We start from the raw sequence: 25,129 nt of genomic DNA, 5'->3' as shown, positions 1-25,129 counted from the left end.
TAATTAAATCTCCAAGATGTCTATATGTGTGTGACAACTACTTGCAGCCCATCCCATTTTTCTCCTTTAGTAAAATATCTTGTGTATAAAATTTTACTTAATTTACATTAAGATACCTTTTATTAATAAATCGTCACGAGTAAATTTATCATGTAAGGGACTGGTTTTGGTCAGACTACCAAAAACCACAACGTTTTTTGTTAAATTTGCCATTTTTGTTATGTAATTTAAACAGTAATATAAATTTTCACATCTGAAAGTTCTAATTTACTTCTGCAGTGAAGATGCTTATCCACTATAAAGTCAGGGCCAGGGTTGTACAGGTGAGGCAACCATTTTTACCCACGTATCTCTAAATGCTGTTAGGACCTGCACAATATGTTATAAGTGGACTATGATCTCAGCTGTCAACTCTGATTTGGGTTTCTAAGTATAGGAGTAGGTGGACTGGCATTCAAACTGAGTTTGAGGAAAAGGCTTTACCTGCCTTGAAGGCCGTAGTGAAAGGGGTGCAAGAATGGAGGCTGAACCTGGTCAGGAAGATCTTACATTTCTAACGCATTCAGGAGGAACAATTAATGAATGGGCAATTTATCCCACAGAACTAGAGGTGGTATTGCTCCACTGACCAGGTCCTGTTTTTTGACACTGGCAGTGTTGCCTAGGATTTGTAGTAAGAGAAGGCAACCCTGTCTGAATACTTGGGTGTTGCTATTGGGCGGTTGTGGAAGAGGACCTCCCTGTTATGGGGAACATCTGTGACCCCGAAAATGCTTCTGTCATGCAATGCTGTGGCACTGGAATACTCCCAGGTCCAATATAAAAGGAGGTAACTGCTAGGCCAATTTTCGATGCCACAATGTCGGAGAAGATATTTCAGAGTTTCTCCGTTGACCAAAAGAGGGCTCCCCAGAGCCCCCGTCTCCAAACACAAGTAAACAAATGCAGGCAAGGATACAAATTAAGTATATTTTATTTTACTAAATACCTTCCATGGGTTCTTCTTTCAACACAGAATCACAAGCACCATCCAAAACAGTATTTCCTCCACTCTCTCCTCCAGGCATGCCTTGTCCTCTACCTCCCAACTTCATCTCTCCAAACTGAGGTGATTCACCTCCTTTTATATTGTGCTGTTGTGCAGTGCCAGGCCACTGCCAGTACACAGCGTGAATTCATACAGGCTGTGTACACAGGACTGTGAGATATTAAGAATATTCTTACTGAACTTCTTGCAACAAATATTTATTTTGCAAAATTATTTTGTAACACCAAGTATTCCTATACTCAACCTACAACATCCACCCGTCTTTAAATTACAGTTGTATTGATGTCCTGAAGCCATCCATGTTTCTGCTCTGTGCTGTGCAGTACTACATAAGCCATCACAATTCTGCAAACCTTTGTGGGGCTGTACAGCAGGTGTGCTGCCCAGGGAGTCCAAAAATCACCGTATACCGTTTAATGAACCAATGGCCTGGTGGTTTTGTGCAGGAGTCTAGATGAGAACAGGCCATTCAGCCCAACAAAGCTTGTCAGTCCTGTCCACTTCATTTTTCTAAAAAAAACACCATGTCTAGTTTTAAGTCTCTAAATTCCTACTGTCTACCACACTACTTGGTATCTTATTCTTTGTGTCTAAGGTTCTCGGTGTAAAGAAAAAGAAATCTCCCCTAACAAGTTTCGAACTGTGTATCCATGTTATTTTAAAAGGAGTTCGTCAGGAACAGTCTCGATCCACTGGAATAATTCCCTTCATAATTTTTAAAGACTTCAATCATGTGTTCTCCTTTACTTAAACTGAAAAGATTCAGCTGTTTTAATCTTTCCTCATAATTCGTCCCTTATAAACCAGTAATCATTCTATTCACTCTTCTCTGGACCTTTTTCTAGTGCTCCTTTGTCCTTTTAGTAGCCTGGAGAGCAAACTGCACTCAGTACTCCAGATGAGGCCTCACCAGTGTGTTATAAAGCTTAAACAGAGCCTCCTGTGACTTGTACTCCACAAATTAAGGCGATATATGACCTGACATTCTGTTAGCCTTCTTAATGGTTTCTGAGCACCATAATAATAATAATAATTCATTACATTTATATAGCGCTTTTCTCAGTACTCAAAGCGCTATCCACACAGGGAGGAACCGGGAAGCGAACCCACAATCTTCCACAGTCTCCTTACAGCAAAGCAGCAGCACTACCACTTCTAAATCCTTCTCCTAAGGTATCCTTTCAATTTACATACCTCCCATTATGTATTGAAACCAAACATTTTTACTTCTAATGCTTTACATTGATAGACATTAAATTTCATCTGCCCCAACCTGTATGCTGTCCAAATCCCTCTGTAATGAGTGTCTTTCATTATACCTACTCTCTTGTGATGTAATCACTATAATCTGAAAGAAACATTCACATTGACTGTAATGTACTAAACTTAATTGCAGTCCTTTCAGGTAGGCTTAGTTACCGAGAAGTCGGTCACCAGATGCGGCATGTCCCTATTGTCTCCTTCCCACACTAATATGTGATAGTAACGTTGTTGAGTAGCTCATCCCACAATTTTTTTATTCTAAAACACACTTGAGCATCACATTTTAGTTTGAATGAAAGTGTTTTTTTAATTTACAAAAGGAAATTCATTCTGTGATAGAGGCCCTTATCTCAATAAGTGTCCCCTCAATCCCTCCCTGATTACATTAGGAAATAACTTTTGATCTCGTCTTTCTTACTCTGGTCTTAAGGATATATCATGTGTCTGGGTATCATCTGAATTATATCATTCTATAGAAATGGCATGACACATCTCCGGGATAATTGTGAGATCATTGACTGGTCAAGCCAGTTTGTGCTGAAAAGTGCCTTTTGGAAAATACCTACTATTGTTAAACCTGTAACAGAAGTGGGCTCATGTGATTTCTCTGAAATGGTGTTGTGTTCTGAATTGTACCGTACAAGAGGACAGCTGTTTGGAAGTCAAAACTGGCTTATAAGCCAGTCGTCATCATGAGAGAAATAATCATCATGATAGTGAACACCTGCATTAGCCCGCCATCGGAGGTATCCTAAAAAACGGCTAACACCACAATTACCAGTTTTGTTGTACAACACACAATAAAAACCTTTTTATAAACAAAATAGGCTACACACTTAAATGCAATTGACATTAAGCATACGTATTAGGCGATATTACCAATGTTAAAGATGGCATTATTGACAGAACATGGTGAGCTGTGATATAATTAGTTCAATAACATTGGAATGTGCAATGAAATTAGATTTTCACTTCATTGATCTGCCGCTTGGAGTCTCTAAAATGGCAACACCAAAAAAGTCTGTGTGAAACTTATAAACTTGGCATGGAAGTTGGCTTAAAGTTACAGCAAGTTTCGACCATCCATGTTTTATAAATAGTTTTTTTTTTTTTTTTTTGCGCATAAGAAGTGGCTTACACGTGTTTGTGAGCATAAGCAGGTTTTATACATGAGGCTTTGGTTATTTGGGTGTTTTTTTTTTTTTTTTTTGGTTAAAAATGTCTCACTGTCTCCAGAGATTTCTTTGCTATCTAAAGAAGAGTCAGGCTCTAGGTTGTACTCTATATTATAGTGGTTTTCAAATACCTTCCCCTTCGTGTCTTCCTGGACTTTATCTTCAGACAAAATTAGGTCAAGGCTTCTTGGGCAGAGATCCGTGCAGTTATGTCAGCAAAGAGGAATGAGGCCATAAAGATGTCACCATTCGTTATGTTATGACCGGGTGAGTAATACTGAATTTATTTTGTCGACTGATAATTGGGAACTTTTTCTGTGAATTGAAGCTCGAAATCCCTATGCTCATTCTCACACACACACACACACACACAAACATGAAAAGTGAGAGGCAGAAGTATGAGGCAAAAAGAGGGAAAGAAAATTCTTGTGAGAAAGTGCTTCTACAAAAACTGAGGAAATGTGCATTGAATGTTTCTCCCAATAAAATGTAGTTAAATGAATGGCTGGGTGTGTATAGAGGGGAAAGGGGTGAGAGACCAAATAAGCCCACAAGTCCTTTCCTGTATTTTATGGTCTGTTTCTGTCATTCATTATCAGGGCTGGAAATCCATTTTTGAAATTGGTTAGAAAGTACCCTTAATTTAAATACAAGGGGAATTTCAGACTGTATGGAGGAAACGAAAGTGTTTTTTGCAGGTGGTCAAAAACCCACAGTACTTTCATATTAACGTTTCACAATGTATTCTTTCTGATGTTTACAGTAGTTGATAACTTTTATAACAGTTCTCCGGACAAGATGATATCTATATTGTTCCTCATAAAGAGAATGAAGTCTGTATTCCAGTTCTCTGGTTGTTTTCTAGTAGGTCTGAGGAGCGTAGTCCCTATGGAACTTCAACTTTTGTCAGTGTAAAAAAAAAAAAAAATAAGAAGAAGACTGCTACTCCAGTCTCCTAGTCCTGAGACACTTTCCCAGTCTGACTTGTAACATATGAAGGGGTATTAGCCAGCACCTCTCCATAATAATAAGTGCTTTCAGCATTTCTGGTTCGATCTCGCCTATACCAACGGCCTAACTGCTACATAGCATTATAATCTCTGCAATGACCTCAGCCTCAGAGATCGACTAAACCCCAACAAATGCTTCTGGCACTGCTTTATTCAAGAAGGGTGTAACCACCAGGTTTGAGGTTTTCACGGTGCTCCTGCCACTTCTTCACATTCTTCCTGGTTGAGGTTAATATTTCCCCGCCCTTGCTAAAACAGACCAGTCAGCGTTCTTCCTACCCTTCCCAAGTCTTTTTGAATGGCTTGCCAGAAGTTCTATGAGGCCATGGGAAAATAATTCTACATGATCTTATCAAACTCTACCCTTACAGACTTTCAATTTGTCCACTGCTGTAACTGTTGCTTTTTTTTTTTTTTTTTTTTATTATATAAACATGCCAGTACTCCTCGTTCAAAGCAGGACATGCTTCTGCCAGCAATGTATGGAAGGTCTATTTCTTCAATAGCTTATCTTACTTCTGCTGTGTGCTGTGACAGGCATCAACAACTTTCTTGCCACAGCTTCTTGCATCTGCCTCCACTGCCGAGGTATTTTGCCATGTGATTGTCTGATTAGATATTTGCATTAACAAGCAGTTGAACAGGCATACCTAATAAAGTGGCTAGTATGTGTTTGTGTTTGTATACATACAGTATGTATGTATAATCTCACATACACACAGTCCCTCAATCCCCTTCAAACTCCTCACCATTCACTGAATTTCCAAAAATACACGTATTTCTAAAATAAATATTTTTAGTGACAACTTCAGTGTTCTAACAGTTTATTTTTAAAAGCCAAAGTAAATGATTTGTCAAAAGTATATTTCTAAAAAATAAGAACTGTAAAACTCTGCTTGCATAAATTTTCAAACCCCACACATCAATATTTAGTTTGACCTTTTGCCATAATGTCAGCCTTTAATCTGAACCAGCTCAGTAGTGATTTTTGTCCCATTTGTTCTGGTAGATATTTTGCAGATTGTTCAGGTTGTTTGGTTTGCAGAGTTAGATTGTCAATGGGGTTGAGCTCAGGACTTTGAGTAGGTCATTGAAAAACATTTATTTCTTTGGTTTTGTGCTTTTCCAGTGTTGCCTTGCCCTTGTACTCGTGATTGTTACCCTGATGGAATGTAACCCCACTCTCAAGCCTAAGTTTCTCAGCTGACTAGATCCGGTTTTCTTCCATTATTTCCCTTTATTTAATTCCATACTTTCTTTAATCCATAGGGTTGAGCTTCTAAGCTCTGTTCCCGTGGTCCCCAAAGCCACCAGGGCACTCGCCCCCTCGTGGTCTGGAGGAGGTGTAAGCCCTCCTCCGGTCCTCCTGGGCGTCCCGGCTGGGTGCCACCCCCAGCCACTCGCCACAATATATATAGGTGAGTGTGTAGATGTGTGTAATATATATATATATATAATAAATTATATGAGTAGATATATATAATTTGTTTTTTTATCCTTGTCCTGACTTATGCAGTTGTACCACTTTGTTTCCCATTTTTGTGGTCTATTTACCAGTATGCTTGAATAAGAAACATGGATGTGCAGGGTGCCTAAAGTCTTTAATTTTCTTCCCATTTTTAAGGTAGAGAGTGTTCTAAAGTAAATGTCTTGAATAGAAGGTACTGTAGCTCAGTGCCAGTAGTGCTTTTGCCACCCTTTCCACTGCTATGTCCATGCCCCGAGAGTCAGTTTCCAAGATTTATTATGCATAGATCCATCCTTCTCTTGTATGTAGCCCAACTGGTATTGCACCCATCCGTTATCCTTTTATCTTGTGGATGTTTAGTCAAAATGGCAATGCTAAGTGGAATTTTTTTTAGATTGGGCCTGACTGGGTGACTTGAGTCACCTAGTCACCAGCAGTAGTAGTAATAAAAATAATTTACATTTATACAGAGCTCTTCTGACTACTCAAAGTGCTTTACATACTCCATGCAGGTTGACCGCGGGACAATAAACTGTGATCTACAGCAGTATTACCACTGTAGTTTGTCTGTGCCAGTAGTGGGTCCTAGTATCCATGTTCTAAGTAAGGTTCCCCCTGATCAACTTAATAATGACTTGAGGATCACTAATACATTATTGTTGGTCTGGCCCCTCCCATAAATGTTTTTGTCTTGAGCGTTCCTGTTGGGAGAATACCACCATATCAAGGTCACAACACTAGGGAAGTAGACTTTTAGGTGTTATTAAGAAATCAACTACACAGTGCCATTCTCTGGGAAATTCCACTTCTGAAACTTGGTAAGTCATTTTAAATAGCCTTAACTGAGCTCGTTGTTAAGGGCAAAGAAAGTTACAGCAAAGAAATGAACAATGAAAATCACTGTTGAAGTGCACTTGAAAACTCTACAGATCGTTGAAACTATAAAGTGCATTGTATTTGTAATGGTATGTAACAGTTAATAAAGAACATGAATTACCACAGTAGTTGACTAGTTGGAGACAAATCCTGATGTCAAGGCTAACTGCACTGTACATAGCCTGGTTATCCATCAGCAGCATCAGAAAGTGCAGACAGAAGTGGAGAGAAAATGGAAGTATCAAGAAATCTCTGACAAAGGTCTACCTAAATCTATAATTTATAGCTGTGGAATTTTCTAATTTTACATGGGATATCAGGAAGAAGTATTTGGAGAAAAATGAGTCTAGTGAGAGAGAAGTCTACTGTGAAGTGTCTGCCAGTTATCTAAGGATTTTTTTAAAATTTTGCAATATATAAAGTTTTGCAATTCCATATTCAGTATATTGCAATGCATTTTGCTCTTTTTATTGAAGTTATTTTGGCCTCTATTATGCACTCGCCACTCTGCACCCAGACTTGGTCCTTTGGTTTAGCTCCTGCCAGTGTGTATTCATCGTGGAGCTGACAATTCCTTGGGAGGATGCCATCAATGAGGCATATGAAAAAAAGAAAGATGGGGTAGGCCAATCTTGCAGCTGAAGCCAGAATGTGAAGGTTCGCCCAATGGGGGTAGGCTGCAGGGGATTAGTTACCAGTTCCACTACAAGGCTGCTGAAAGAAGTGGGCATCAGAGGGCAGGCCAAGCAGGAGGCAGTTAAGGAACTCGCCACTGTTGCTGAAAGAAGCAGTCACCGGCTGTGGCTGAAGCTAAAGGAAACCGTATTGGCTGCCAAATGACCCCTTAGTAACCACGCGACACACACCCAGGTCTGATCAGCCGGTGGTGGCTGTGCCTTGGCTGAGGGTGCCTTGAGTAAAGGCTGAAACACCCTATGAGGCTGGGGTTACACAAATGATGATGTGTCATACTCGTGGAAACTCTTAAGTGGTCACCATCAGTGACCTTTATTGGAATGAGACCTGTCTAATGTCACTCAGGGCAAGTGTTGTGCTAAATCGTTAGGGATTGTAACACCTAGTCCTGTGAAACCAACAAAATGTAAAGTGAGAGGTTTTTCTTTTTAAGTTCATGCCACAAATCTTTTTGCATTCAGTTGTGGATCTGAATTTCAAGTAGATCAAAGTTGTCCACAGAAAGACTAGGAATGCCTGCTGTAGTACAAGATTTTGAGGTCTCATGTTTGTAGTCAGTCAGTCAGTCAACTCCAACCCGCTATCTCCTAACTACATGGTCACGGGGGGTCTGCTGGAGCCAATTCCAGCCAGCGCAAGGCAGGAACAAACTCCGGGCACACGCACACACTAGGGTCAATTTAGGATCGCCAATGCACTTAACCTTCATGTCTTTGCACTGTGGGAGGAAACCCACGCAGACATGGGGAGAACATGAAAACTGCACGCTGTGAGGCAGCAGCGCTACCACTGCACCACCATGCTGCCCGACAAAGTGTCAAGGTGAATATTAGGAGTGATTTCAGTTGAGGTTTCTTGCTGCTCTGCATTCTGTTTTGTTTAACTCCGTTTGCAGAGGTTTCTAAATTTAGAATTAATTGGCCGTTAAGTGCTACTGTCAGCAGGAAGAGAGTGAGAGATGGAGAGTGACCTGGGGTATGTAGGCAAAAGTACTTGATTTGCATATGGAAATTCTTGTCAATGGAATATTTCGGATTAATCCTTCTCTTTGTTGTAATGTTGAGAAAACCAAACTAACCCAAATGTTTAAATTAAATATAGCCCCAGAACTGGCAACAGAACCTCTGAAGTGCTAATTTGTGTACTCGTTGTGAGAATGCAGAAGACATGCAGTTTGTTATACAAGTATCAATAAAATTCATTGATTCTAATTTCTCATAAATGGTGCATAAAAGCAAAACAAATTTTATTTCTCCGGTGTTTCTCTTACCTAGCAGTGTAAGCACCCCACAGGGTATTGGACCTTCCCAATTATTTTTTTTTAATAACCACACTTGGGTCCCAGTCCAGGGGGTTTGTTGTGTGGTGGGTGTGGCAACACACTATCAGTGCATGCTCCCAAATAATATATACAGCAATTAAATTAATAAGCAAGTTAATGCATAATAATAAATGAACACACAGGAGGTTTTTTTTCAATTAAAAAATACTCTATGAATTAGGGCTGGGGAATTCATCAAATACTTGAAGCATCGCAACCCATTCTGTGTGAGATGTTATAAATGACTATATAGCGCACATAAAGTACAAATTGTTCTATCATTTTTTTAACCCTTTGAACCCGGCAGGCCATTGTTGGGTGTATACCTGAAAGGCTGGTGTAACGGCCCACCTGTCTGTCTGTCGTAGCCCTGCTGGTTTGAATGACAGCCTGTGCATACCTGTTACATTGCTCTACTCCATGTCCTGTCATTTGTAGAAATTCTCAGATGATTCTGCACTTCTGGGGATGTACTGATGAAAGGGATGACAGAGTATAGGAATCTGTGGATAAGTTTGTTTCTTGGTGCAAAGAGAATTGTTTGCAACCTAACATCAGCAAAACCAAGAAACTGGTTGTTGACTTTTGCCACACCAAAAGACTCTGTGTTCAGTCATTATTCAGGGGAGTGGATGTAGAGGTGATCCCCTTCAGTAAATACTTGGGGGTCCACATTAGTGACTGGTTGGACTGGTCTCAGAAATGCAGAGGAACTACAGTGGCATGCAAAAGTTTGGGCAGCCTTGCCTAAAATGTCTGTTACTGTGAATAGTTAAGTTTTAAGAAGAACCAATCACCAAAAGGCATAAAGTTAAAGATGACACATTTCTTTAATAATTGAGTCTCTGGCACAATATGTGGTCCCAACATGTTTTAAAAGATCACTGTTGTCCCAGTAGCAAAGAACAATAAGCCAACAAAATGTAAAGTGAAAGGTTTTTCTTTTTATGTTCATGCCACAAATCTTTTTGCATTCAGTTGTGGATCTGAATTTCAAGTAGATCAACGTTGTCCACAGAAAGACTAGGAGTGCATGCTATAGTACAAGATTTTGAGGTTTCTGAATGAATACCGAGCTGTTGCACTGACCTCAGTAGTCATGAAAGTTTTTGAGAAACTCAGTCTTCATTACAGCATCCATCTCCAGCAACACAGACCCACCCCAGTACCACCCCAATAGAGCAATAGAAGACACCATCCCCCAAATCCTGCATACCAACCTAAATCACATATACTGTATATGAAGCATGGGAACTATGAGATTCCTGTTCATTGATTACAGTTCAGCTTTCAATACAGTTGTCCCCCCCCCATTGACTGTTCACAGCCGCCGGTGTGCCCAAATTTTCATCATTCTCACAGGTAGACCACAGGATCATCAAACTCAATACAGGAGCTTTACAAGGCTGTTTCCTCAATCCACTACTTTACACCCCCTACACACACAACTGCGTTGTCACACGCGCCTCCAAATCCATTATCAGATTTGCTCATGGCACAGTGGTTCTGGGCTTCATCTCCAACAATGATGAGAGAGCATACATGGATGAGGTGGAGAACTGCTTCCAACAGAATGTCAGTAAAACCAAGGAGCTGGTGCTGGACTTAGGGTATTCCTTTGCTTCACAGAGTTAAGACAGTACTCTTACTTCATATCTCCCATAGCATGTGAATGCAGCCAAATTATCAGAGATATATATACACACACAGTCGTATGAAAAAGTTTGAGAACCCCTCTTAATTCTTTGGATTTTTGTTTATCATTGGCTAAGCTTTCAAAGTAGCAACATCCTTTTAATATATGACATGCCTTATGGAAACAGTAGTATTTCAGCAGTGACATTAAGTTTATTGGGTTAACAGAAAATATGCAATATGCATCTTAACAAAATTAGACGGGTGCATAAATTTGGGCACCCCAACAAAGATATGACATCAATACTTAGTTGAGCCTCCTTTTGCAAATATAACAGCCTCTAGACGCTGTCCTCCTATAGCCTTTGACGAGTGTCTGGATTCTGGATGGAGGTAATTCTGACCATTCTTCCATACAAGATCTCTCCAGTTCAGTTGAATTTGATGGCTGCCGAGCATGGACAGCCTGCTGCAAATCATCCCATAAATTTTCAATGATATTCAAGTCGGGACTGTGACGGCCATTCCAGAACATTGTACTTCTCCCTCTGCATGAATGCCTTTGCAGATTTCGAACTGTGTTTTGGGTCATTGTCTTGCTGGAATATCCAACCCCTGCGTAACTTCAACTTTGTGACTGACGCTTGAACATTATCCTGAAGAATCTGTTGATATTGCGTTGAATTCATTCGACCCTCGACTTTAACAAGGGCCCCAGTCCAATGAACTCGCCACATAGCCCCACAGCATGATGGAACCTTCAGCAAATTTGACAGTAGGTAGCAGGTGTTTTTCTTCTGCCATGCAAAATGCTTTTTGTTCTGACCAAATAACTCCATTTTTGTCTCATCAGTCCAAAGCACTTTGTTTCAAAATGAATCTGGCTTGTCTAAATGAGCATTTGCATGCAACAAGCAACTGTTTGTGGCGTGAGTGCAGAAAGGAGTTCTTTCTCCTCACTCTGCTATACAGATGTTCTTTGTGCAAATTGCGCTGAATTGTAGAACGATGTACAGATACACCATCTGCAGCAAGATGTTCTTGTAGGTCTTTGGAGGTGATCTGTGGGTTGTCTGTAACCATTCTCACAATCCTGCATATATGCTGTTCCTGTATCTTTCTTGGCCTGCCAGGCCTGGTGGGTTTAACAGCAATTGTGCCTGTGGCCTTTCCATTTCCTGATTCCATTCCTTACAGTTGAAACTGACAGTTTAAACCTCAGATGGCTTTTTGTAGCTTCCCTTAAACATGAGACTGAACAATCTTTGTTTTCAGATCTTTGGAGAGTTGCTTTGAGGATCCCATGCTGTCATTCTTCAGAAGAGAGTCAAAGGGAAGCACAACTTGCAATTGACCACCTTAAATACCTTTTCTCATGATTGGACACACCTGTCTATGAAGTTCAAGTCTTAATGAGCTAATCCAACCAAGTAATCAGCATTGAGCAGTGACAGGCATTTAAATCCGCAAAATGACAAGGGGACCCACATTTTTGCACAGCCAGTTTTTCACATTTTATTTAATTTCATACAACTAAATACTGCTTTACTAAAAATCTTTGTTTAGAAAACACCCCAGTACTCGGATGTTCCTAGGAAATGAAAGACCTTATCACTGTTATTTTTTTTGTTGAAAGTAGTCAATTATTATACAGGCTGAGAGGGGTTCCCAAACTTTTTGATATGACTGTGTATATATAATATACACACAAAACGCAAACTGTACATTTTAAAACCAACTGTTTTTCAAATGTGTAACTGGTTTTACAGGGTCTTGAAGTATGTATTGCGCACATAATCGATTGCCTAAGCCAGGCTTGAGGAAACATTAAACACTTTGCTCATGGAACCAATTGAGTCTCAGTTTGAAAACAAGGTTAATTTAAGCAGTCTTCTCAGAGAGAGGTTGGGAGCATGCACTGATTACAGCACATTGCCACACCCAGCACACAGCAAACCACCCGGATTGAGATCCAAGTGCAGCAGTGCAACGGGTGACACCTCAGCACCACACTGAACAGTGTGACGTGTTTGTTTTTTTTTTTTGTTTTTTTTTTTTTCTTTAAGTGGCTGGAGTGCCAATTCTGCCACCAACCGCAAGCTTCCTCTGTAACTTGCAGGGCTGGAGGCAGATTGACGTCCTACCCAAGACAAAGCAATTGCTGGTTAAGGGCCTTGCTGAGGGGGCCCAACGGAATGGATTCACTTCTGGCATTTATGAGATTCGAACCAGCAACCTTCCAATTGCCGGCACAGATCCCTAGCCTCAGAGCCACCACTCCACCCGTCTTCTTAGCTAAGTCTTAATTTCATAAGTGCAACTTGAGGAAACCTTGTGATTTGTTGATGAATTCACCAGCTTCCTTGTCCAGAGCAGTTGCATTTCTAATGCTGTGCTGTCTTGAGGCACATGTTACGTGGCATCTGACATCACAGCAGTCATTTTCTGTTTAAGGTGCATCACACATTAGAGGATTGGAGGGAGTCTGTAATGTTTACTTTTTTTTTTTTTTTTTTTTAAATAAAAAAGTGTTGACACTGAAAAAATATTTTTGTTCAATTCAAAATGTAGCCTTGGTTCTGAGCATGTGCCTACTATTCTTGTAGAAAACCCACTCTACTTGTGTTTTTGTGTATAGTACCAAGCTTTTTCACTCACTGACTGACTTTTCTGACAAAGAAACATACACACTGCTTAGGGGTAGAGCTTTCGATAAACTTTTGATGCAGACTAAAACAAATGTGATTGAAAAGTAAACTTCAAGTAGAATTCATAGAGCAAACAGACTTTGCTGAGCAGTATATTCTTCAGAACTCTCACATAAAGAGGGCACCTTATCCCTTGGAAAGGTAAAGAGCAGGTCTGTATTTTCAAACAGCAGATCTTTTGATCTGGTAAATTTTTAACGTGCACAAAAAAAAAAAAGGTTGAGTCCACATTTTGCTTCATACTGCAATTATGCTGGACATGCTTCAAGTAAACCAATCAAGAGACCTGACCCTTTTTAAGTGTGAAAATTAGGCAGGCAATGTGGCACAGTGGTTAAGGCTTTGGACTTCAAACCATGAGGTTGTGGATTCAGATCCCCCCACTGACAATGTCTGACCCTGAGCAAGTCACTTCACACCCACCTGTACTCCAATTGGAGCACTAAAGAAATGTAACCAATTGTATTTCAAATGTTGTATGTTGTTTAGGATAAAAGTGTTGGCCAAATAAGTGTGAACTTCATGGCTTTTGGTGATTGATTCATCTTCTTATTTAACTATTCACAGTAAGGGCTCGTTTATACTTCACGCTCTGAATGCGTACACGGCCGCATCATGGCTGCCACACGTTCTCAGCATCCTCTGAGCAGGTCCTCAGAAATTAATGCGACGCTTGTGCGAGTTGCAGTACCAGCAAAAAGTTGGGGGTTGCAGTCTGCTAAAAGTTGAAATGTGATGTTTACTGTCTACATGTGACAGAAAGCCGCTTTGCGGATCCTACAAGATCGATTTGCGCGCTTCGATGTTTGATAAATGGTTCGATGTGGTGAAGCAAAATGCTGACATACAGATGTATTCGTGGTGCTTTTTATATTCAAGCGTCGCATATTCCTGATCGTAATGACACGATACATTTTAAAAATCTCACATACCGTCTTCTGTGCCGTCTTTTTTTTCTAGGGCTTCCTCTGGTCCTGACGGCAGCGGATCACCACACTGAGCACATTAAATGTATAATATTCCAACTCTCTGCACATTTAGAATCCTTAGATTTATACTTGATATCACTTTCATGATGAAAAGCATTAAAGTATGTATATTACATTTTACAGATAAATCGGTAATTACGTTTAAATAATGAATACTGTTAATAATTATACACATGGGGGTGATACAGTGGCGGACTGTTAGCACTGCTGTTTTGCAGGGAGTCACGTCGCTGATATTCCCTGCCTGGAGTTTACTTGTTTTCCTGCTGGGTTTCCTCAGTGTGCTCCAGTTTCCTTCCAAAGATATGCAGATTTGGGGATTTGGTGCCGCTAAAATGACGTTAGTGTATATGTGTGTGCTTGTATTCACCTTGTGATGAGCCGAGGCCTCGTCCAGGGATTGTTTCTCACTCGTGCCCAATGCTTGCTGGAATGGACACATCCCTGGATTTAAAAAATAAACATCCTTTTCAGAGATATTGCGGTGTTCTTGGCAGTTCACAACACAGAGAAGCCGAACACGTTCTCACCGTGATTAATATCTCGCACTGCCACCTGGCAGATTCCTCCAGATTTATGTAAAGTACGTGCACAAGTATAAACACTACAATGCTTGCGTAGCAGGAGCGTCCGCTGCAGCATGTGTCGCGTCAAGTATAAACCCGGCCTTACAGACATTTTAAGCAAGGGTGCCCAAACGTTTGCATGCCACTATATATAAAAAAGGGCAGACAGAGCAGGCTATGTTCCTTTAATGTGGGAAGTGACATGTTTCACATATTCTACAACTCTATGATGGCCAGTGTGATTTTCTGTGCTAGACTTGTACTATCAATTGAAGAAAGGCCCACCAAATCAACAAGCTAATTAAAGGGCAGGTTTAGTTACAGTATGTACTCTGGACTCCTTGGAGGTAGTAGAGAAGGAGAGCGTTAAAATAAAACTGAGTGTTACGAGCAATGCTGCACATCCTCACTCTGACACATTGGACTTTCAGCCAATGAATTATTCAGCAGAAGTGGGTCAAGAAATACGACTGGGGCTCCTTTATACCAACAGCAATATGTTGGCGTAATGCCTTACTGTGACTGTGAAAGCCAAGTCACAAATTTCTTTTGAGCTTTCTTGTTTTATCGTCATTCCAGTGTGTGTTCAGACAAAAGTATATATCTCTCTATCATATAGTGCCTTTCACTTTATCTCTATCTCTCTATCGATCGTAAAGGATGTGCCAAATTACCCCCCGGGTACAAATAAAGTTCTATCTACTCCCTAACTCTTGTAGTACACTGCCATAGAGGCTTGTTTTTGAAAGGCCTCTACACCTCTCTGCTGTCATAACCCGGGTGGCTGGAATACAGACCTTTGCTATTTTAGACTATGCACATATGTACTATATAGTTACGCTACTTGTGCAAGTTCTACAGTACTGTTTTTTACTTTCTCGTATAAAGTATAGCGAAAGAATTGTAATTGTCCAAAAATTTGAACTCGTGATTTTGATGAATCTTGACATTTTAGACCTCCCGGAGTCTGAAAGTACCATTTTTGGAATCTGTCTGTCTGTCTGTCTGTCTGTCTGCCTGTGTTTTATGTAAACACAATAACTTGAGTATACTTTCACTTAGGTCAACCAAATTTTGCATTGAAGCATTGGGCACAAAACGTGGATATCTATCAACCTTTGAGCTATTTCCACTAACCAGAAGTGGTACTTTTTTATTCAAGCAGCTGCAGAGTCCGATTTATTCAACTTTACTTTTATAATAATTGTTCAATATATTATTCATTTGATCTATTGTTGATGATTCTTTAATGTGCATAATGTAAAAATCAGTTTTGCTGTTTACTCCTCAATTATCCATCTCTATATCTGAGTAATACGATAAAACTCTAGGGGAGGCCACGCCAGATTTTTTTTTTTTTTTTTTTGTAGGTTTCAAAAGGGAAAATGGAAAAGATTTCAGTTGTACTTTAGCATGGGAGCAACTCGAAACAATAGATGCATGGTGTGTATAGAGAAGTACTAGGAAGCAAAGAGAGCATTTGGCCTTCTGTTCCATGGGAGGTTTCTTTCCTCCCTGAGCTCACCTTAGGACATCTGCATTATGGAATGACCGGGCGATCTGCCCCAGTTAAATGCCCCACCGGTCCTATGTGCGAGTTGTACTACATCCGAGGGAGTTTTGTACACTTGACACTGTAAGGGGAGATGCGGGACAAATTCATCATAAGGCAGTGAAAATCGTGTGAAGTGTTCTTATGCATTGCTTCTGGAACTAAAAACAGTTTTGAAGCATATTATTGAATAGTGCAGTTTTTACATTAGGTCCTTTTATAATAGAAAATTATGAAAATTGCAAGACTGAAATGGACACAGCTTTGTCCTATAGTATCAATCCGTTGTTATAACATTGTGCCTTATCATCATATTACTTGAATGTAATGTGATGTGACTGTTATTGTTTTGCAGAGTGGTTTATCACAGTGAAATGACCCGATGTCACAGACATTATGCATAAAAAGTGCACTTTAATTTCAGACAATTGGAAATGTTTCTTCTTTTGTGCAATTACTAGATTGGGATAAATACTGTTTTGTTAAGTGTTTAACTTGATTGTGATTTTTTTTTCCCTGTTTCGTATACAAGTTTAAAATTGTTCTATAGAAACCACTAATAAATATAAGAGAGAATGTTTTAGTGCAGACATTTAGCCTGCAGCGGCTACCAGAATCATCATATTGGTGTGATAGTATGAATCAAATTAAATTGGTGAAATTTATTAAGTTCTTTAGAGAAGCTTTCAAAATATCGAGAGATTGTGTATCACAAAATAGCCTAAAAATATTGAGAAATTATTAATAGACCATATTGTCCAGCCTCACTCTGAATAAATAAAAAAGAAACAAAAATTTCAATACCTTACAGATGAACAAATTAACAAACCGGTTATATGCACTTAATAAATAAGTGCACATTAGCATTACTTTTTTGTTTCATGGTTTATTACATAGACAAAGTATTTGGCTGCTGAGGTTTATCCAGCTTAGAAATCAAGACATTATTACAGGACTATATTAATTTTATCTAGCGTGAAGCACTTCACAATTGTAGCTACTGTATGCTCAAAAAACATTACTTTCCTGTAGATACAAGTTTTACTTTTTAAACTGTTATTTTAATGAAGCCAAAACATTTACATTGAAAAGCTGAGGTGAAGTAAGCTAAAGTGCCAGTTTAATAAAATGCTGATATAATAAGTAAGCCACAGTGTTGTGTTTTTTTTTTTTTTTTTTTTTTTCTTCTTATGATCATGTCATTTGCAAAAAAAATACACCTTGATGGTTTAATGGTCGTTATGAGTGAAATGTTAACATGGAACATTGTAATAAAGTTACAGTGGTATTCTGTTTAAAAAAAATCGGGAGTGGTCTCTCCTCGACTTTCTCTTCTACTCTGATATGGGAATGGATATTTGAGGAGTAAACCACAAGACAATGATTATATTTTTTATACTGTGTACATTAAAGAACCATAAACAACAAATCAAATTAATTATATATTGGAACAATTATAAAAGTAAAGTTGAATAAATGGAATTCTGCAGCCGTATGAATAAGTACCACTTTCAGTTAACGGAAATAGCCCAAAAATAGATAGAAATCTACATTTTGTACCTAATACTTGTATGTAAAAGTTGGTTGAAATAAGTGAAAGCGTACTCAAGTTGCAAGACAGACACAGAGACATAATTCCAAAAATAGTATTTTCCAACTCGGGGCAGTCTAAAACGTCGAGATTCATCAAAATCTCGACATTGAATTTTTGGATGATTACAATACTTTCCCTATACTTCGTGTATGAGAAAGTAAAAAACAAACATGCAGTACGCCGTATACCTGAGGTCATGTGTAATCCTTTTTGCCTATTCTGCCTAGTAACCATACATGTTGTGTTTGTAGCTGTATTGGCAACAGTGGAAACTTTCTGGAGTGGTGGGCCACCTCTAACTTTAACTTTATTTATGGGTAACACTGCAACTCTGCTTATTCCTCCCACTTCTAAATGGTGAAGTCAGAAGATAATGGTAGGAAAATCCCTTCAGACCCTCAGTGTTAAGGTGTGATCTTTTTGTACTGATATTAGTTATACAGTAAAACCATGATTATCTGAGGTAATGTGGACCAGTGCTACATCTGATGGCTAATAACTCTGATAACACAGATGGCCACTGTAGTAGGAACTCTGCGCATAGATGATTGGGGCAGACACACACAGAGATCACCTAACATTGCCAGGGTAGCACACCACTCACATTGGTTAGTGTAACGGTCCAGGTTGGCTCCATGCTCTCTGTTGCGTTTGGGAGCCTCTTGAACCCAAACCATCGATTAGTAAAGTCACGAGTTGAGGACACACATATGTAGAAAGTGGTAAGTGCAAAAAAAAGGTGTCTAGTGCTTTTATTAAAATTCAATCCCAAAAAATCTGTGTTCAGCAACAAAAAGTGCAATTAGTGCAGTGCATCAAAAAACGCCCAAGCCCTAAAAACTGACCAGCACAACCAACCTTTTTCCCCAAAGGCTCTGGTACCTGTTGTCCATGGCTCTCAGTAGGGTGCCGCTCCAAGCCTTGCTTCTTTGCCTCCCACTGCCACTCCTTGGCCTTATGCGGGAGCAAGCATCAGACCACTCCAGCTCCCCCAAAAACAAATAGCTCAATTGCCCTCTTCAGGCCCCAAGCATCTTCCCTATGCTCCTCTGAGGGGCTCTCCTCCCAGCTGCCTGCCATACCCTGGTTTCTTCGGTCCTGCCATCTCAGTCTTTCATTGTTTAACGTCCATTTTCTGTTATTGTTCCATCCTTCTTTTTCCTTCTTCCTCTCCATCTGTGACTCCCAGCCTTGCAAGCTCCTCTTATATTTTAGTGATTGGGTGCAGATGTGACCTTCCTCCCACTCAGAGGCACAAATGCGGCACCTGAATGATCCTTTGTTTTTTTTTTTTTTTTTCCCCATGTGAATGTGAGCACTTGATCAGCCTAGCACCACAATCAAACCTGGAGCAGCGTCGTCATGCATACATTTGTGCTCACTCTGTGCCTGCACACTGTCAGGATGCTGATTATTTACTTACAGCCTGCCCAATGCTGCGGAACACTTCTCACAGTCAGAGACTGGCTCTGTGCAGCCAACGGACGAAGGTCTTAATTTAGCTCACACTACAGAGTACTTGCCTCTGAGCCAGAGAAAGTCAGTTCACAGTTCGGCACAAAGCAAATCTTTGAACGGAGATGTTTCTTGGTGCAAGTCCACAGCAATTGAATTGGCAATAAGGGTGGGATTTGCACTGCGGATGGATGGAGTGTAATGGCGATGCCACACAGGAAAGGTGGGGGGCTAATGCACAGAGATTTCAACTAATGTCACCTAGGAAGTGCACCGGTCACACTGGTCAGAGACTGGCTCCGCACAACTGATAAGTGGCGGTCTCCATTTAGCTCATGCGCTCACCTTTGAGCCAATGAATGTGGCTTTGCAGTTCCCACCGGCCATTCACCATAGCACTGTGTAATGTATAAACACAAAAATCTTAAGTGAATGAAACTGTAGAATGTGTGTGCACAATCAACGCTAGCGACACACTGACTGTGTGAGTTAGCCCCGTATTCCCACAGTTGCTAGCTCCTTGACCGCTCATTTGCTATAGTTGAGGTTAAAAGTGTAGTATTTGCGTATTTAGCACAGTATTCACAGCATAGCTTTTATGAATTATGAGAAAAGTAGTAAACTTACAGGTTCACTTTCGGATAATGTGGAACCTCAGTAAATCGGGGTGTGGATAACCTAACCCAGGGCTGGGTAGTGTCAGTCCTGTAGAGCCGCAGTGGCTACTGGTTTTCATTCCAACCCAATTGCATAATTAGAAACCAATCCTAGCCGATTTCAGACCTTTTGTAACTTTATGGTTTGTTAGTCCGCAATGTAAGGTTCTTATGCCGTAGATTTTTTTTTTTCCTTTACAAGAATATCATCCAAATGATTTGAAGCCTAAAACATATAATTTTCTGTCTGTTACATTGTCTATTAAGTGTTTTATTAAACCAAACCGTGCATGATAAACACACACAGATGTAAATGGAAACATGCTAGACGGACAACTGCTGGCTGCTTTGTCATTTACATCTTATTGCTAATAAGGGGCCATTAAACCAGTGAATGTTCAAGACTGAAATAAGCAGTTAAGGGTGGGGAACCTTAACAAGTGACACCACTAAAATGAAGCATCAAAATGTTACTTAAGCAATACGTTCTTCATCAGCAATAATTGACTTCTAATGAAGAAACTGGGTTGGAGCAAAAACCATCAGCCACTACGGCTCTCCAGGACTGACATTGCCCACCCTTGTCTTAACCTATTGTAAATAACCTTTCATTGTTACTCTGTCAATTAATTATCTAATCCTAATAATCAAGTTAAGGGCAACAGGAGCTGGTGACTATCCTGGCAGTTTTGGGCACCAGTTGATCACAAGGCAAACTCCAGCACATACCCACACTCAAGGTAGAGTTGCCAGTTCATGTTGTTTGGATGTGGGAGAAGAAGGGACACAGACACCAATCGAATAATAATTCTTGGTATTTATATAGCTTTTTTCTAACTACTCATAGTGCTACCACACAGCTGCAAACTTCACGGTGCCTGGCCAAGAAATGGCAGTTCACCACAGCTGGTGGACTCTAAAGCTGTTCTCCACTGTGCCACAGTTCTTTCATCTTCATTTTAAGTAATATTTTCAATGAGTTGAAACTTCTAAATGGGGAAGCTGTGTTGACATATTTCATTTTGACATGCATGCAAAATTTGTCTGGTGTAAAGATTTTAATGCTGTCTGGGTTGATTCAATTTAAGTTTGTTGTTGTAAGAAACCTTTTCTTAAAGAAATTGTTTTACATAGTAAGGTGTCACTCTCAGAGTCCTTAAATTGCCAGGTTACTGCAGTTGAGGTGTCACTTGCCTTGCACCTTACGTCTGCTGTTTGCTCAAATGTCAATCACTGCCTTATGTCTTCTTGAGCAACTCAACACACAGACACGTTAATAATTGTTTAATTATTGTGATAGTGATGCAAGTGAGTAGTTATATGGCTTTTGCTTTTTAATTGCATCCAAGATTTAGTCCTACTTAATTCTTCCTCCTTTTTATCTTATTCAAGGAAAACGTCCATTACAGATTGACACCCCTGGTTAATTTGTCACTCCATAATGGGCAAGAAGACTTCACGGCGTGTGGAGGAAGAAGCCTCCTCTGAAGAAGAGGAGTATGTAGTAGAGAAGGTCTTGGACAGGCGTGTTGTGAAGGGACGTGTTGAGTACTTCCTCAAGTGGAAGGGATTCTCTGAGTAAGCAATGCTTTTATCTCAAACACTGTCCTTTTTCTTTTAAGATTATCAATAAAGAAAGTTTAGATTGCACTTTTATAGGTGTTTAATACAATTGATATTTTATTTTTGTTGCCTCATTACCATATTAAAACACAAACACAGAACCACAATTTTCTGCTTTGTGCTTATACTCTGGAAGCTCAAATTTTGTTTACTTGTTTGTAGCAAACATAACACTTGGGAACCAGAAAAGAACCTGGATTGTCCGGAGCTAATCTCTGAATTCATGAAGACATACAAAAAGAAGGAGAATACTACCACCACCACCACCACCACTACCACCACCACTACCACCAGTGGGGGAAATGCCAGTAGCACTGGTGGACGCTCACGGGATAGTAGCAGCGGCGGCGGTGGCAAAAGGAAAAACTGTGAGGATGACGATGAGAGCAAAGCCAAACGAAAGAAGGACGTGAGTGTGGTGCTGTTTTTTTGTGGTTGTTTAATCATTCTTGATTATACTTCTTCTAGGAATAAAGTCTGTGAAACTTCATTTGTTACACATAGGAGCCTTGGAATTATTCATTTGACAATACCTGGGAATTTATTGGGATGTTGCCGGTTACTACACGTAGTGCTGATCACATAATTTCTCCACATCCGTATCATTTATGCATGGGACATAGATCCTGCGATGTACTCAAAAGCCCTGTGATGACCTTCACCTTAAGTAGTGATTGTAGTTTGTAAAAGAAAATAGATTGGCAAGCAGCAACAGTGAAGTGCTATATGTTTTCACTTTATTTGTTTATACAATGTACTTAAAGCTTCCTGAGATACTTAATTCTAGCATTGTGCCCTCAGTGCAGCCATTTGATCAGAAACTTAATTCCACATTTACATGTATGAAATGAACTTTAGTAAAGAGAAAAGATTCAAAGAGCACAATGGGGACTTGGTTACAATTGATTAAAGGGCATATTTTGAAAATATTTTAGTTGTACTGTGAAATCACTGAAGTCTGCTGGAAGGAATACCACAAATACAGAGCGAGTCGAAAGTATGTTAACATTTGAATGGCGGAAACAATTTATTCACAAAACATACTTCATATGTGCAAAATGATTTACAGGATTGTCTCAAACTGTTCATCATGTTCAACACATGTACCATATGTGGCACATACATTGTCCACAAAAATTGTATGTAAGTATATACATAGCAGTTAACATAATTTTGACTACCCCTGTATATTAAGAAATGTCCCGGGTGAAAAAGTTTTTAAGCTTGTTAACAGTAACCCCATAGAGACTGTCAGATGTCCGTTATTGATTTGAAAACATAAGGAGAGTTTAATACGTGAAGATTTTGTTGTGCTTTAAGGCTCGGTAATTTTGAAATGTATCTTTTTAAAGTGTTTGTTCTAAAGAGCTGGTAGTAAGTTTGCCTCTTATGTGTTGAGCAGGATGACATCTTAATTGCAAGAGGATTTGAAAGGGGGCTTGAACCGGAGAAAATTATTGGAGCCACGGACTCCTGTGGAGACTTGATGTTCCTTATGAAGTGGTAAGTTAGTTGTCACTTGGCTTTCCTTTAAACATGTGAAACATTCCTCAGAAATGATCAGATTTTCATTTTCAAATACTTTTTGACTACTGTATGCAATACATGGCACTAGGATATTCTATTTTATCATCTCCTATTAAACTGGATGACACAGAATAAAATATACTTAAAATCTACTTAAAATCTAACTCACTGTTACTGCAGTTTCACATGTACAGTAGGTGGTACTTACAGTACAAAAAGCAAGTCGTAAATTAGACTGCTTAATGAAGTGAGAAGCCATTGAAGGACATGAAAAATGGATAGTTGTATGTTTTATATCTATTAATATATAATTCGGCTTGATTTATTATTAATTCTTATTCTGTCCATTTCCTGAATTTTCTTCACCTGTGATAGCTGACTTTTGATGTTAGGAACTTGAATGGGACAGCAGTCTGTTTGTAAGGGACACTCCAGCACATAACCTGTACTGAAGCCCTGTGCCAATGTAGATTCCCCAGCTAACGACAACAACATTTATTTCTAGCACACATTTTCATACAAATGATGGAGCTCAAAGTGCTTTACAGGATGGAGAGAGAAAAAAGGCAAAATATAAAAATAAAATTAGGCAATACTAATTAACATGGAAAGAAAGTAAGGTCCGATGGCCAGGGAGGACAGAAAAAACAAACTGGAGTAATGCAGAATACAAATTCCAAATGGACAATGCCTAGTTTGGGGGGGTCAGTCGAATCTTCTGAAGCTGTAAGCAAGCACTACTAAACACTGTGTTACTAGGTATTATTGTGTAGTTATGTAAATGTTAATTCTATGAAATACTTGTTTAATCAATTATAGTTTGTACTTTTTTTCAACATGAAGGACTTGTATTCTGAAGTGTATTTGATAATTTATAACAAGCTGTGTTAAAGGAAAATTAATAAATTAATATTGGCACGCATTCTAATTCTTAACAGTAACACCAGCTACTAAAATAATTAGGTACCACTATTAATTCAAGAGGCTGAACAATACTTGAGTAGCTCTCCCCTATATAAAGGTAAGAAATCTTGCCAGTTTGATTCTGATTATACATGCTGATGTGATACATTTTTCCATAATGTAAAGGGACTTCTAACAACTACAGAAGGAGTGTTGAAATTGCTCATCCTTGTGCATTGGGTGACCATAGCAAAACACTAAGACAAGTGACCATTTAGATGTGGCTGTCCCACAGAATTTTCAGAGATCAAAGCTATATCTAGAATAAGACGAGATTAAACAGGTTCTTCAAACCTGGTGCTGCAGCTGACATTCATATTCCATACATTTATTTTCTTGAACTTTATTTTTTGATATACTTTGTTAATGTTCAAGGGGAAAATTTAACTTTTCTCAAGACCTTTCGGGGTCAAACCTCAGGGTCAGCCATTGTACAGTATCCCTGGAGCAATTTTCTCATTAAGGACTTTACTCAAAGGCCCAGCAGTGTAGGATAGATTCTGGCAGTAGTAGTAACTGAACCAGCAACTTTCTAGATACCAGTGCAGATCCTTTGTGCCATTCGATCTTGGAAAGTTTTTTTTCTGGATGTGAACCCTGGGCTGTTTAACAGCAGGCAGCAGAACTAGCTCTGCGCCACTGTGCTGTCCTAAAGATGTATTGCAAGCAGAGTGTGGTGCCCTGGGTACCCACAACCTTGGCATTACCCTTTTCCAGAGACATCAGTAGTCATGTACTGAGGATGGACTTGTGCATGGAGGACACAGTCTACAAGATAGCTGCAAAAAGTGCAGTGCAGTTAATTTAAACCTGGCAGCATTGTGCAGTTTATTCAGATCCAGCTTTGCCCAATGAATAGTATGGTTCAAATCTTCAAATAAATAATCCAGAAAAACACATGCATGTGGGAGATAAAAATCAATCAATATATCCAAAAGAATAAAACCAGAGGCTTAAAATCTGCTTCCTTTGCCTTCCCTTCTTTTAATGAATTACTTTAATTC

General features: G+C 39.5%; 1 protein-coding gene across 1 annotated transcript in view; it reads left to right on the top strand.

Annotated features, from left to right (window-relative positions):
- Positions 1-25,129, top strand: part of cbx5 (chromobox homolog 5 (HP1 alpha homolog, Drosophila)) — an 85,739-nt gene that overhangs the window by 40,988 nt on the left and 19,622 nt on the right. The window contains exons 3-5 of the mRNA XM_028798592.2: positions 21,405-21,590; positions 21,798-22,044; positions 23,038-23,138. Coding sequence (XP_028654425.1) covers positions 21,454-21,590; positions 21,798-22,044; positions 23,038-23,138 — 485 coding nt within the window. The 5' untranslated portion in view covers positions 21,405-21,453. The remainder of the gene's footprint in view (positions 1-21,404; positions 21,591-21,797; positions 22,045-23,037; positions 23,139-25,129) is intronic.

This window comes from Erpetoichthys calabaricus, chromosome 3, assembly GCF_900747795.2.
Source record: "Erpetoichthys calabaricus chromosome 3, fErpCal1.3, whole genome shotgun sequence".
In the NCBI taxonomy this organism is placed as follows: Eukaryota; Metazoa; Chordata; class Cladistia; order Polypteriformes; family Polypteridae; genus Erpetoichthys; species Erpetoichthys calabaricus.
This window is presented reverse-complemented; position numbering and strand designations above follow the sequence as displayed.